The sequence below is a fragment of the Eucyclogobius newberryi genome, unplaced genomic scaffold (genome assembly GCF_026437365.1).
Source record: "Eucyclogobius newberryi isolate DKJ021-1_F unplaced genomic scaffold, fEucNew1.0.hap1 SCAF_7, whole genome shotgun sequence".
Lineage (NCBI taxonomy): Eukaryota > Metazoa > Chordata > Actinopteri > Gobiiformes > Gobiidae > Eucyclogobius > Eucyclogobius newberryi.
In genome coordinates this window covers 32,747,210-32,760,085 of record NW_027316389.1, presented here as the reverse complement: position 1 = coordinate 32,760,085, position 12,876 = coordinate 32,747,210, and the positions used below count along the sequence as shown (strand labels likewise).

The 12,876-nt window shown below is 41.7% G+C and overlaps 2 protein-coding genes across 3 annotated transcripts in view; one reads left to right on the top strand and one right to left on the bottom strand.

The window, feature by feature from the left end:
- rabl2 (RAB, member of RAS oncogene family-like 2) overlaps positions 1–12,876 on the bottom strand; it is a 321,019-nt gene that overhangs the window by 247,685 nt on the left and 60,458 nt on the right. The gene's annotated exons all lie outside the window — the stretch shown is intronic.
- shank3a (SH3 and multiple ankyrin repeat domains 3a) overlaps positions 1–12,876 on the top strand; it is a 273,592-nt gene that overhangs the window by 210,939 nt on the left and 49,777 nt on the right. For both annotated transcript variants that reach the window (XM_072435297.1, XM_072435296.1), the window contains one exon: positions 10,812–10,925. In XM_072435297.1, coding sequence (XP_072291398.1) covers positions 10,812–10,925 — 114 coding nt within the window. The remainder of the gene's footprint in view (positions 1–10,811; positions 10,926–12,876) is intronic.

Here is a 12,876-nt window from a genome sequence, read left to right as displayed (position 1 = left end):
TGCTGAATGTGGGCCTATGTGCGTCAAACTCAAGTGTGTAAATGTGCTAATCTCTGATAATCTGCTTTAGCGCTCCATTCTGTGTGTATTTGCCTTTGTGTGGAGCTGGGAAAGTAATTGCCTGACACAAATTAGACAAACAGACCCATTTGTCATTTCTGAAACAGCTGTCTCTGTGTCTCGTGTGCATGTGGAAACAGTCAGTTCCATTAGTACGTTTGATATTTGGTTGTTACCTATTTACCTTTTAGATTATTTGTTGCAATATTTCTGAATAAGTTTATTAAAGGTGGTTGATTTTTGCCATCTTAAAAATGTGAAAAACAGAAAATGTTTTACTTTCCTAACACATTTCAAGCATCCTAGTTGTTCACTGTGATGACAACGACAACTATCATGTTAACAGTGCACATCCTGCTATGTGGAGAATAAAATGCTTTATAAATCCGATACAGCCAGCTCATTTTGACCCTAAGTGCTGCTTTTACACTGTACTGGGAAAAGTCACTTTACTTAAATGTAACAGTGAGGAAGAAGTTATGGGTTGAAATGATCTAATTTAGTTTTTAATGTTTTTTCAGAGAGGTATAATTAGCCCCCCCCCCCCACGTTTTTAAATCCACTCTAATCCAATGTCAATACTAGCAACTCTTGTTTTAGCCCCATTTAAACTGCCACAATATCTACTCCAGCTGCACCCTGGTTGGTAATCATGGTTCTTAAAATGGAACTAAAAGCTGCTTTATGTCCTATTAGTTTGATTAGATCTTTGCATTTTAATAAGTGTAGGATTTCTCATAGTCAGACTTGTATTTTAGGATTATAGCTTTCTTCCTTCTTGGAGCAGTAGGACGACAACACCATCTGACTTCAGAACTGTATTCCAGGTGTGATAAAGTTAGTACACCACCTCTTTATGACCACTGCAGGCGGGAAAACCTCCTCGTGGACTGGGAAAACGCTAAGGTCACAGCGAGCAAGATGTACCATTGTTGGATCAGGGAGGCCATTGAGACACGCCCACCAGGCTGCAAATCAGGACGAGGGGGCATACCAACTTTCTCATATCTGGGGAAACAGTTCTGAAGAAGTCGGACTGCAGATGGCGCTGTCGTCCTACTGCTCAAAGTAGGAAGACAGCACTGAATTTTGAATCAGCTTAGCAGACACGTATTTATACTGAATCAGTGGAAGTATTGATACTTTTGTAACACAGGGCACACATCCTGTTTCCAAATGAAATAAACTACTTGTCACTTTTCAAAATACAATCATTTACAGAGGTCATTTGGGTGCTCAAAGACTCAGTGCTGCCCTCTACTAGTCTGGGTAGAATTGGCCAATTTGGGCCAGTATTGACACGAAAATCAACTGAAATTCAGGCAACAATGCAACCTCCTTTATATGTATGATGTCATCAAAATACTGTAATACCAGTATCGGAGTATCGATACACCAGTATTGTGTCTCTGAGTATTGTGATTTTTAGGTGAATTAAGTTTTATACGCTTTACCTTACCAAATATTAGGGACATTTTTAGTCTTCTCGTGTGTGTGTGTGTGTGTGTGTGTGTGTGTGTTTGCCGCTTTCACGTGGCTATTTATAGATACATTTGAAAATATTTGTCCAACAAAAAATCTACTTATTCTAATTATTAAATGAAACAATTGCTTCAGGGAAGGGCATTGTTGTCACAGCAAACCCTCTTGCTGTCCAATCAGAATAGCAGTGGGGTGCTTGGTCCCGCCCACACAGTTACCTGCTGAATACAAGCTGTCCCACGACGGCACAGTCCCCTCTGTCTCTCCTTTCTCCTAAACACATCGTCTCCTCTGAACTCTGGCTCACACCTTGTGTTTTTGACTTATACAATCCCACGCTAGTTTAACATAATGTCTGATTTACTAAAACACACTCTTACCAAATGCTAATGAGGAACACACAGCAGTTGCAGTTAATCAGTGTATGAATAAACATGAAGGCTGCTGCAGGCCGCATTGACTGAGCCAGATACAATATTCAGCAAAAACACAAGTCTGCTTTGTCCTTGCGAACACTCCTGGACGTGGACAAAACAGGACAGGGCCATGTTGAATTAAGAGATGACTTACTCCAGCTGGTTAACAATAACTGGCGTATTTTGATCCTGACAGAAGTCTAAAGGCAGGGAGCAGAGGAGGGGCACAGGGCGGCACTGCTAACCGCTTTACAAAGCTTTGAAAAGACGGGGCCATGACCTCTGCAGCTCTACTTCTGCTACACACAAGCCCTGGTATAATGTAAGAGGGCTCGTTGTTGAATAATTTATAATAATAATCATCTCCAAAAGAACCAAGTGATGTAGAGTTCAAGTCAAATGTACAATGTGAGGACCATATCAAGTAGGATTGGTGATGTATTGGTGCTAATGTCGATGATATCAGATAATTCATATATGGGCTGATTTATTTTTTTCTCCAAATAAATTGTATAACGAAATAGAATAGAAAACATAACAACAGAAATCTACACGATGTCTGACATTTATTGCTCTACATATTTGCTTAGGGCTGGGCAATATTGACAAAAATAAAAAAAAAATTCCGATAATGATAGTCTGACGAATTTATGTCAATGTGTTTAATCATGTCTTTAAATGTATAAGTTGAGGTTTATTTATCAGACTTTTTTTTTTGTTTTTTTTTTATTGAAAAGTACTGAAGATGACATTGTGTAGCAATTTTTACATTATACTCCATATTCAAATTTTACGTATCTTTAAAATGTCTGTATTTTATATATTAATTATGTGCCTATAGTGTATTGTAGAAATACGGTTGTTAAAATGTATTTAGTTCTTATGTGCTGTATCACATGTATAGTCAAATGTGATATTATCGTATTGTGAGCCTTGTATCGAGTATTGCATCAAAACCTGAGAGACCCGTTGATTCTTAGCCCTTTTGGCTATGGACATCGGCTGAAAACAATCCAGTGGATCCTCCCCGAATACAATACAAGTACAATAGTGGACACATTTACAAAGCATTTAAATGATCTCTTATTCATGCGATAATAGGTTGGAGTACTTTTAATCAAACTTGTTGATTTCTAGCTGGACCAGAATGGAAGTCATACATAGACTTAGCATTACGGTTGACCTAGTATATGCTGAGCTGCCCCAGTTTTTTCTTGTCCTTGAACGCATCGTGCACTCACAAATCAAAAAAGTGCAGAAACGAGTCTCACTGCTCAAACATTTTCGACAGATTGGTGGCAACTCAGGTGCTCAGGAACATACAGACTTATTTTTCTTATTTTGGTCTTTTCGTGAGGGGGAACTATTTATTATCATGCAGAGAGGAATAGCTCTCAGCTACATTTACTTGGACTAATGGATAATGGACCACAATTGAGGCTGCAGTTATTTGTGAAATATAATGTCCTCTGTAGAGAACTCAATCCAACTCAATCCTCCTTGAGAGTGTTATGTCTGAAGTGGCCTCGGTGTCCTCAGTACGACCTATCAAAGTGGAGCACTGTTTTGCATGTATATCTGAGTCTGTGATGAGGACAAACCTTTCAAGAGCAAGCTGAACTTGGATGACTTCATCATCACAACAGACTACAGGGGAACTCAAATATAGAATATTGCTGATAGGGAAAGTCTTTAGCAGAGGATAGAGCTCAAGCTGCCATACTTCCCCCACATAGTTGCTCCTAGGGCAGCGTATGTGGGAAACTATAGGTTTTTATTTCTGTTCCTAACTGGCCATATGCGATTTCAAAGAGGAACTTTTCAAGCCGATTCTTAAATATGGATGCTGTGTCGGCCTCTTTAACATGAACAGGGTACTGATGAAGTTCTTTGTCTACATCAAGGCAAACTTTGTCAAACGTTCCAGAAACATCCCAGTTTGTGTGGGACCATCATATAATTAGATAAAATAAAATATTTGCAGAATTCATTATTTACAGTTCCGTACAGAAATCCTGTAGGGCCATGTTTGTAAGTGTGGAAACACTGGCTCTGGCCCGAGTCCATGGCATCCGGCTGGAATCACAGTGAGTGCATTAGTGGCACAGAGCCATCTGCCTCTCTCAGCACAGATGCACATTCTGCTGTGAGCCTCTGCAGGAAACACAGTGCTGTGGTGCATTCATTCATACAAGTGAGCTCTTTCATTCATTCATCTGGTTGTGCGTGTCTCAGGCTCACTCATTCACATTGACCTGAGCGTGTGAGCGAGCGCTTTATGTTCAGAGACAGAAAAGGAACGACTCAGCTCAAAGCTACAGCAAAGCTTTGCAGGAATTCAAATGTGATCAATGGTCCGTCACCGGAGCACGTCCGCGCTCCGGCAGGGAAGCTCGGCTGCAGCCAGGCTGTGTGAGGAGTATAAATAGCACTGCATCCTCACTCAGGCTATTTTTAAACCATGAGTCGTGACTGACTTAACCAAGGGCAAACATACACCTCCAGCCTCGCTGGACCTGGAGTCTGACAGTGAACTTATGAGACATGAGGGAGATGTCTGCTCATGTCACTGCTAATACAGACTTCCATCATTCTCTCTTTGTCACAAAGCCATTTCTACTAGTTTTTAATTAGGCTGATTTTACATTACTACATTGTATTTTATGGTTATGATATGGTTAAGATATGTTATACTTGTCCTTATAATCATGCTAAGGACTATTATTTCCACAGTGTTAGAATAGATCTGGACTTGCTTCTTCCAGAGTTGGGTAATACTTACTTACTTTTACCTTTTACCTAAGCCCTACTTAATAATACTTGAATAATATTATATGTTACAATCGTGGAGAAAAGTTTCAAAGGTAGTCACATGGACAATGTTTTAAAGATCTATTCAGAAGTACTTTTCAATCTGAGGAGGCCTGAAAAACTTGACTTTATACTGTTCTGAGCTGATGGGGAGATGCCCTCGGGGACGGGTTTCCTCTAAAACTGCCCTGTTTTAGGCCATTTCTGTCCTATTGTTATCCTACTGTCCTTTCTTCACCACTGTTAAGCACCTGATTAACATTTGATTTGCTTGTTTTCTCTCTTGATCAAGGAGTGAGGACACTGCTGTAAACGCATGGCAGTTTATTCCTCAAACCAAGAGTGATTCTCTTTATTCATATTTTACAATCAAACAGTGTATTCCTTATGTAAAAGGTTGGTTACTCTTCCCACTATGAGCAAGTCTACAATTGAGCTTTATGTTGACAATATTATAACATTATGTCACTTGCATGGCTCTGTCAGATATTATTTAGTTGGTCCATCCTTTGATTGTGCATTATTGAACTGGTTGTCCTTCTAATTCCGTACACTTACTCTTTAGTAGCTTCTGAAAATGTTTTTAACTTTCTACTACCACGTGAGTAATATTGGATTTTTTTTTCTCTTCCACCTTCCTAGTACAAGAAAAAACAATTTAATTCAAACTATACTACTTGAGTAACAGCCTTTACCCTTTACTGACACTGCCTGAGCCTCTGATGACATCAATGACTAGGTAAATCTGTGAACATGCCTTGGTTAGAATCCACATGGCGCACAGGAGAGGCACACATCCAGCTGGTTGAATTTGAGAGGCAGCAGGGTGGTGTGTTCCCAGGAGACAGGCGGGCTCAGGTTGTTAAGATCAGATCAGAGCGGAGCATCAGTGCAGTATCAGTGTGCTGGTGTCATGTTTCTACAGCAGTGCTCCTTCTGCAGACACTACTACTGAAGAGTTTTCTCTCCTGCTACTAGTATGTTTGTTTGTTTGTTTGTTTATTTGTTTGTTTGTTTGTTTGTTTGTTTGTTTGTTTGTGTGTGTATGTGTGTGTGTGTGTGTTTTGTTTGTTTGTTTGTTTGTTTGTTTGTTTCAGTGGATCCGGAAAGTATTCTCATTTTTTTAAAGTTACTGTTGTTGTTGTTGTTGTTGTTGTTGTTGTTGTTGTTGTTGTTGTTGTTGTTGTTGTTGTTGTTGTTTTATGGCGGTTGGCATCCAATTGTTGCATTACCGCCAGACTTTATTCCTCAGACTTTTCGTAGTTGTTGTTGTTGTTGTTGTTGTTTTATGGTGGTTGGCATCCAATTGTTGCATTGCCGCCAGACTTTATTCCTCAGACTTTGTCGTAGTCCTCAGACTCTGTCGTAGTCCGTAAAAGTACTCCTTCCATTGCTTTGGTGTTACAAAGCCCATGAGGTCATGATATGTCTTTGTGACTAGAATAGTTGTTGTTGTTTCAGAGACCGACCGGCTTTATTCCAGGGAGACTCTTCTTCATCTTCCTCTCCTTCTTTGACGTTCGGTGCTTCCACCGTACAGCTTTATTCTTTAGGCTTCATTCTTCAGGCTTTAATATTTCCACTGATGTCGCTGCTTGGTAGCCGTGCGTCTACGAGACTGGGCGAGGACAGGAGACCACCCCCACCCCCATCTCGTCACTCTGATCACTCTGACTCCCCAAAAGCAGACCCCCATCACTCCGACTCCCATTTAGCGCCTTTAGTCTGTTTTCTATATCTGCCCAATCAAGCTCCTTTGTTCCAAGGAATCTCCCTGCAGCTTTAGCAATGATCCTGATCCTTTCAGTTCTGCTTTGAGTCTGAGCAGCACAGTTTACAACATCCACCATAAAGAGTACAAAATCCTCTCTATCCACAACCAGGGTATTCTCATTAATTCTGGAACCTGCACACTTGGGACCTCCACTCTTGAAACCTTCACACTTCTTGGGAGCCACGCTGGCCTTTCTCATTTCGCCCTGGCTGGGAGCAGCGCTGGCTCCTCTCTCTGTATTTACTCTAAACTCGTTACTTGAAACTTTCTTGACTGCATCTGCATAGGATATACCTTGAGAGACCTTTATTTTCTGCACCTCAGCAGCTCTTTTGCTATACCTGCATCCCCCGTAGACAGAGCTATGTTCTTCCCCACAGTTACAGCACTTCAGTATTGCTCCCACGTCACACTTCCCTTACTCGTGATCTCCTGCACATTTACCACACCTTTGCCTCCCTCTACAGACCGCTGCAATATGCCCAAAGCGCTGGCACTTAAAGCAACGCAGGGGCGGTGGAACATATGGCCTAACGTCATGGCACATGAACCCAATGAATACCTTACTAGGCAGGCACCTCCCTTCAAGTGTTACCATTACCGACAAGCTGTCACATCTTACCCCAGACCGGGTCACCTTCAAACGCCTAGCGTCCACCACCGTAGCTCCAGTCAAATTCTCCTTAACTTCATCCACAGACGTCGCCGTAGGGACACCTACGATAACTCCTCTGACCGTGTTTCTTTCAGCATCAGACACAAGAATGTCCTTTCCACCCAGACGTTTAGTTCCAATCGCTGGACACATTTACTTGTTGCTTGTTACTTGTTACTTGCTGAGCCGCGTCCTTGCACACGACCAGCAGCGAGCCATCTCTAAGGACACTCGCACTCTTGATCACTCCCACAGCTACAGTTAGGCTCTTTGACAATGCCACTGAATTCCACTCCTTAAAGGATGCACTATCCTGTGCAAGCTTTATGATCACCTTACAGTCTCTGCTCTCACTCCGGATATCAATTGCTTCAGCCTCATCCTGCTGCTCATTCCCAGAACCCTCGGACGAGCTAAGGGACTTTTTACGTTTCCGGGCACGTGCAGCCAGAAAAGGCTGCTCCTCCACGCCGTCCAGAAGTCTTCGACCACCAATCCACTCTCCTCCGCCATCTCCCGTCTCTCCCAGACCCAAAATGTTGTTCTTGTTTTATTTATGGCAGTTGGCATCCTGTACTTATTCCAAACAACACCCTGCGATTGTGCAAGTTCTTTCACTTTGAAATTATGGAGGGGTCTGAAATGTTCATTGTAGCTTCCGTTCCACTGTGCGAGACAGTGAGAGAATCTTTAAAAATCCAATAATCACATTGCATGTATGTGTATGTTATTGCTGCAAATAAGTATTTGAACACCTGCCAATCAGCAAAGACCTGTTAGTCTGCCTTTAAAAAGTCCACTTCTACTACACTTCTTCATCTAACTTAGTAGCACCTGTTTGAACTTGTTAGCTGCATAAAGACCTGTCCACCCCACAATCAGACAGACTCCAACTACTGCCATGGGCAAGACTAAAGAGACGTCAAAAGACACCAGCAACTCAATTGTAGACCTCCACAAGGCTGGAAAGGGCAATTGTCAAGCAGCTTGAGCTTGGTGAAAAAAATCAACTATTGGAGCAATTGTTGGAAAATGCAAGAGGGTAAAGATGACTGTCAATCTCCCTCGGACTGGGGCTCCATCATACTTTTGGGGTGCTTTTCTGCACGCGGGACAGAACTACTGCACTTATTAAGGAGAGAATGAATGGGGCCATGTATAGTCAGATTTCAACGTGCTGTTTGTATGGTAGAGAAATCTTTCCTCTGCATTTGACCCACTGCGAGATGTTCTCTCGATCTACAGTAGAGCCAGGGTCTTGGCCACGAGTATCTGCTTAGAACCATCAGTCTTCAGCGCATTCTTTTGGTTTTGGTAATGTACACGTCGATGTAGTAGACGCCATCAATTAGCGTCCTGTGTGCAGCACCGTACCCTGGTCTCCTAGCAACGCGTGGAGAGGCAGGGCTGGAGGTGCAGGAGCGGAGCGCATGTGAGCTCACTGGGATAATGGATGAGTGTTGTAGAAATGAGCGTGCTGGCTCAGGCCTACAGGGAAGATCAATATCAACTATACATTCATCTCTAATTACCACAGCACCCTCTCCATGCCACCCTGCTGCTGCTGCTGCTGCTGCTGCTGCTGCTGCTGCTGCTGCTGCTGCTGCTTTCACCACTGCTTTTCTCACGCCTCAACCTCTGTTTCCCTTTCAGAAAATATGCACACATGCACACATGCACATGCACATGCACGCACACACACACACACACACACATGCACACGCGCGTCCGCACACACACACACACACACATACACACATATGCTACTGTAGTCAAATTAAGGAATGTAACAGTATTATAATGCCATATAAAAGGGGTGGGATTTGTCTTGTTTCAAGAGTATTGGAAATGGTAAAAAGCACATTTTTCTTTTCTTTTTTCTGAATCGGAATGTCGTATCAAATGTTTGTGTTACAATTATTCTGAAAGTGAAACATTGCGCTAATTCACCCTGGAGAGACTCTTTAGCAAGCTTTATTATATGGGTTATTTGGCGCTCAGACCCCGGTGGAAGACATTGCGATCATGGGCACTCCATGATCTATTTGTATTAGATGTGTCCCCCCAGGGCCTGGAGACTGGTGGTGGTAGATATGGTGAGAGGGAAGATGATTAGGATGAGAGGGATGCAGAGGAGGCGGAGGGGAGGTGGTGGGTCGCAGTACGTTCTGAAGCGGCCGAGCCAACTGAGTGAGGGTTAATATGGGACCGGCTGTGCGCTGATGGGAGCAGAGGTGAGAGGTGCCGCGGGGAGGAGTGACTTGGGTGCGTTGATTGAAGATGGGGAGCAGGTGCGATGGGCGATGTCCTGGGAATCCCTTGTCCTTAGACTCTCCTTCTCGGCCAGGAAAAACTACAAAAACCTCCATGGGAAAAAGTAGAAGCCTGGAGGAGTTCCGTGGGTTAGGACTGACAGGCCGGACTGGGTGCGTTGGTTGAGCTGGGGAGCAGGTGGCCTTGATGTAGATGGTGGAGTTAGTTCTTCCAGGCTGAATTTACGCAGGCTTCATTTGGCAATTTAATTGACAACATTAACATGACAAAATGTTCAAGTTCAAGTTTTATTCAGTGTACCCCCAGTGTCTTTTAAGCATTTCGAAAGTATTCATTTAATGGCTTAAAAGTATTAAATTCTACAGAAAAGTAAATTTTAACTATAATGATTGTCATAATCACAATCACATGGTTATTTTTTTTTTATTGATTCCTGCAGTCTTTAGCTAGAGAACAGTCTCTCTCCTTCTCCTCGGATGAGCAGATGAACGGGGGCTACCCTGCGCAACTGCACAGTGTTTCAGCCCATCCTACAGGAAGCGCTGTGTACCTGTATCTTTACAGTTAAATTGTGAAGATAAATTGTGACATGAAGAAACGTGATTACCTATTAACCGAATAATCTTGACATCTCTAGAATGAAATTGTACATTGCCGTAAGTCCCCACACAAACTCGCAGTAGACACTAGCATGATATTTTGTTACATTCCTTATTTTACGCCAGTGAACAATATGAAGACCAACTATATTATAATCGTTCTTCTTTGTACTGCCTGCGTCCCTCAACCTCTCCTTCTATCCTCTTTTAAGGCTCATTTTCACTTAGGTGAACAGGTACAGGTGAGGAAAGGCTGTGGCTTTTGCAGTGGGCAAATTATTATTGAACCATCTTTAGTTTTACCCAGCAAACTTTCTCTTTCCCAATATATCTATTTAAAACTACACTTGCACTTTATATAAACATATATTCACACATTTTTTATTGTTTTTGACTTATTCATTATTGATTGTCACAAGAGAATAAAGGTAGCTCAATTGCGCACACACACATCAAATGTCAAAAAATAATGAATAATTTCAGTTTTTTATTTGAATCTATCTTTCTTGAAAATGTATTTATAAAGTCTCAAAGTACAAAATGAACAATATTTTGACTGGTTGACTCCTAGCATAATTGTTACTGCCCTAATCAACTGTTTTCCTGACCTGTGCCTGTATCAGCCTGGTGAAAACTCCTCACTAACCCTCCCCTTTAATCCCTGTTATTACCCCTGCAGGCACTGGCCCCTCCCCTCACAGAGCCTTTGACTGACATCTTCTCCCTGTTGTGTGTCTCAGTGTTAAGCATAGGTGAAGGAGGATTCTGGGAAGGCACGGTGAAAGGACGCACAGGCTGGTTCCCCGCCGACTGTGTGGAGGAGGTGCAGATGAGGCAGTATGACCCCCGACTAGGTAAGATCACAGCCGCCCGTTTCCACTGCACAGTAAACGTAAACCAACTGTGTTTGTTTGAACAAACAAACTGTGAAAGGAGCTGAGAGTTTCGTTGAGTTCTGGCAGCTGCTGGTGTCAGTATTTACTGTGAAAATAGCAGTATTGCATCGTTTTCCTGCATGAAATCGTTGTATTGTATTGTATTGCATTAAAAGGATGCAGACCTAATTAACTTTAGTGGCAAAGTTTTTACGACTATGTGGCTACATTTTTATTTTATGGTAAAACCAAAGTAATTCCAGCTTTTTTCATAAAATGGCCCTGTCCATGGTGCTGAAATTAATCATGCAGCTAAGAGAGTTAAGAAGTCAAGTAATACATGACTAAATTGAGTTATATATGGGGTTTGTCACTGTAGGAAGGTTTTCTGTTCCTGGTACTTTTTCATTGTGTTTGTCCCCATTTGATGCACGTTCACACCGAGTAGGAACTAGGGACTGGGTCACACATTGGGGAATTTTTTGCTCCTGCTTTGGGGCAGATATTTTCCAGTCAGACCAGGAAAGTACATTTATAACACTGACTTTTTCATTTTTCATTCATTCTCAGACTTAATCAAACTGCAAACAGCAACTCAATCTTGAGTATTAAAACATATACCGTATTTTCTGGACTATAAGTCGCACCCTTTTTCATAGTTTTGGCCGGGGTATGACTAATATGTGATATTATTCTTTATTTTCACACTGGCAACCGCATTTCACATGTTGATTATTTTCACATTGACAACCTCAAGAGGGCACTCAAGGCTCTTAGCGACGCAGAAGAAGAATCTGCACTTCCTCTAGAATTTAATGGATTTACTGATTTGGGGTAAAACTGATGCTTTGGTAAACTTGTTAGCATGTTCTTTATGCTATAGTTATCTGAATAACTGTTCATATGTTACGTTAACATACCAGACACTTACCACAGTTCTGTCTGTGCCTCATGTAGCTGAAGGTGTTAGCGTTAGCATACGTCATGTAGCTGAAGGTGTTAGCGTTAGCATACGTACACCTGTTCACCATGTTCTCTCATCTGTTATTATTTTAAATTGTGTTTCAAGGTGAAATGTCTGTTCATGGTGTTGGATTTTATCAAATAAATGTCCCCAAAAATGCGACTTATACTCCAGTACGACTTATAGTCTGGAAAATACGGTACATCTGAATAACTCTAGTAATCATTTATTTCCATGTATGTAATTATGTAGTTCTGTTTGGGTGGGTGTTTTGAGTGGGTTTTTGTATGTTCTTGTATTGTTTCCCCTAACCCTTGCTTAATTAAATATTTAAATCTTCCACTCTATACTCATGCTAATTTTAAAGCCAGTTAGACACTTTCAGTCACTGTCAGTGAAAAAAAGCAAGCAAGGGGGACAGTGTGGTTCCTCTGACTAAATAGCGACTGGGGGATTATAGGGACTCAGTTCTTGCTACTGTTGTGTCTGAAAATGCCTAGAGTTTACTGCAGTAAGTCCAGGACATTCCACCTACTTAACATTACCAAATCACAGGTTTTGAAAGTAAAGAAATGTTGTTTAATGCATCAAACATTGTCCATCCCACTGTGTCTGTTTTTGTTTTTGTTTTTTGGCCATGGTGATGGTTTTGCTGTCTTTTTTGGATCAGAAGTTTGCACTGGACACTCCAAAATGGTAACATATTCAATGTCTATGTGTGAATCTGTATACCTGGCAATTCCTCAGGCACACTATTGTTCTGCAGCACACTGGTCGACAATCAGGGATTTTCTGAATAGCTAGTTCTTTTACAAATATTTCCTTTCATTATAGAGTTGCTGAACTAAAACAAACCTCTAAAAGCGATGTGAACACTGGAGTTTTAACTGAGCATTACTGAAGAGTGCTACTTCTATTCAGAACACACCAGAGCATTTACTTTCACAGTGTTAAAAATGTTTATAC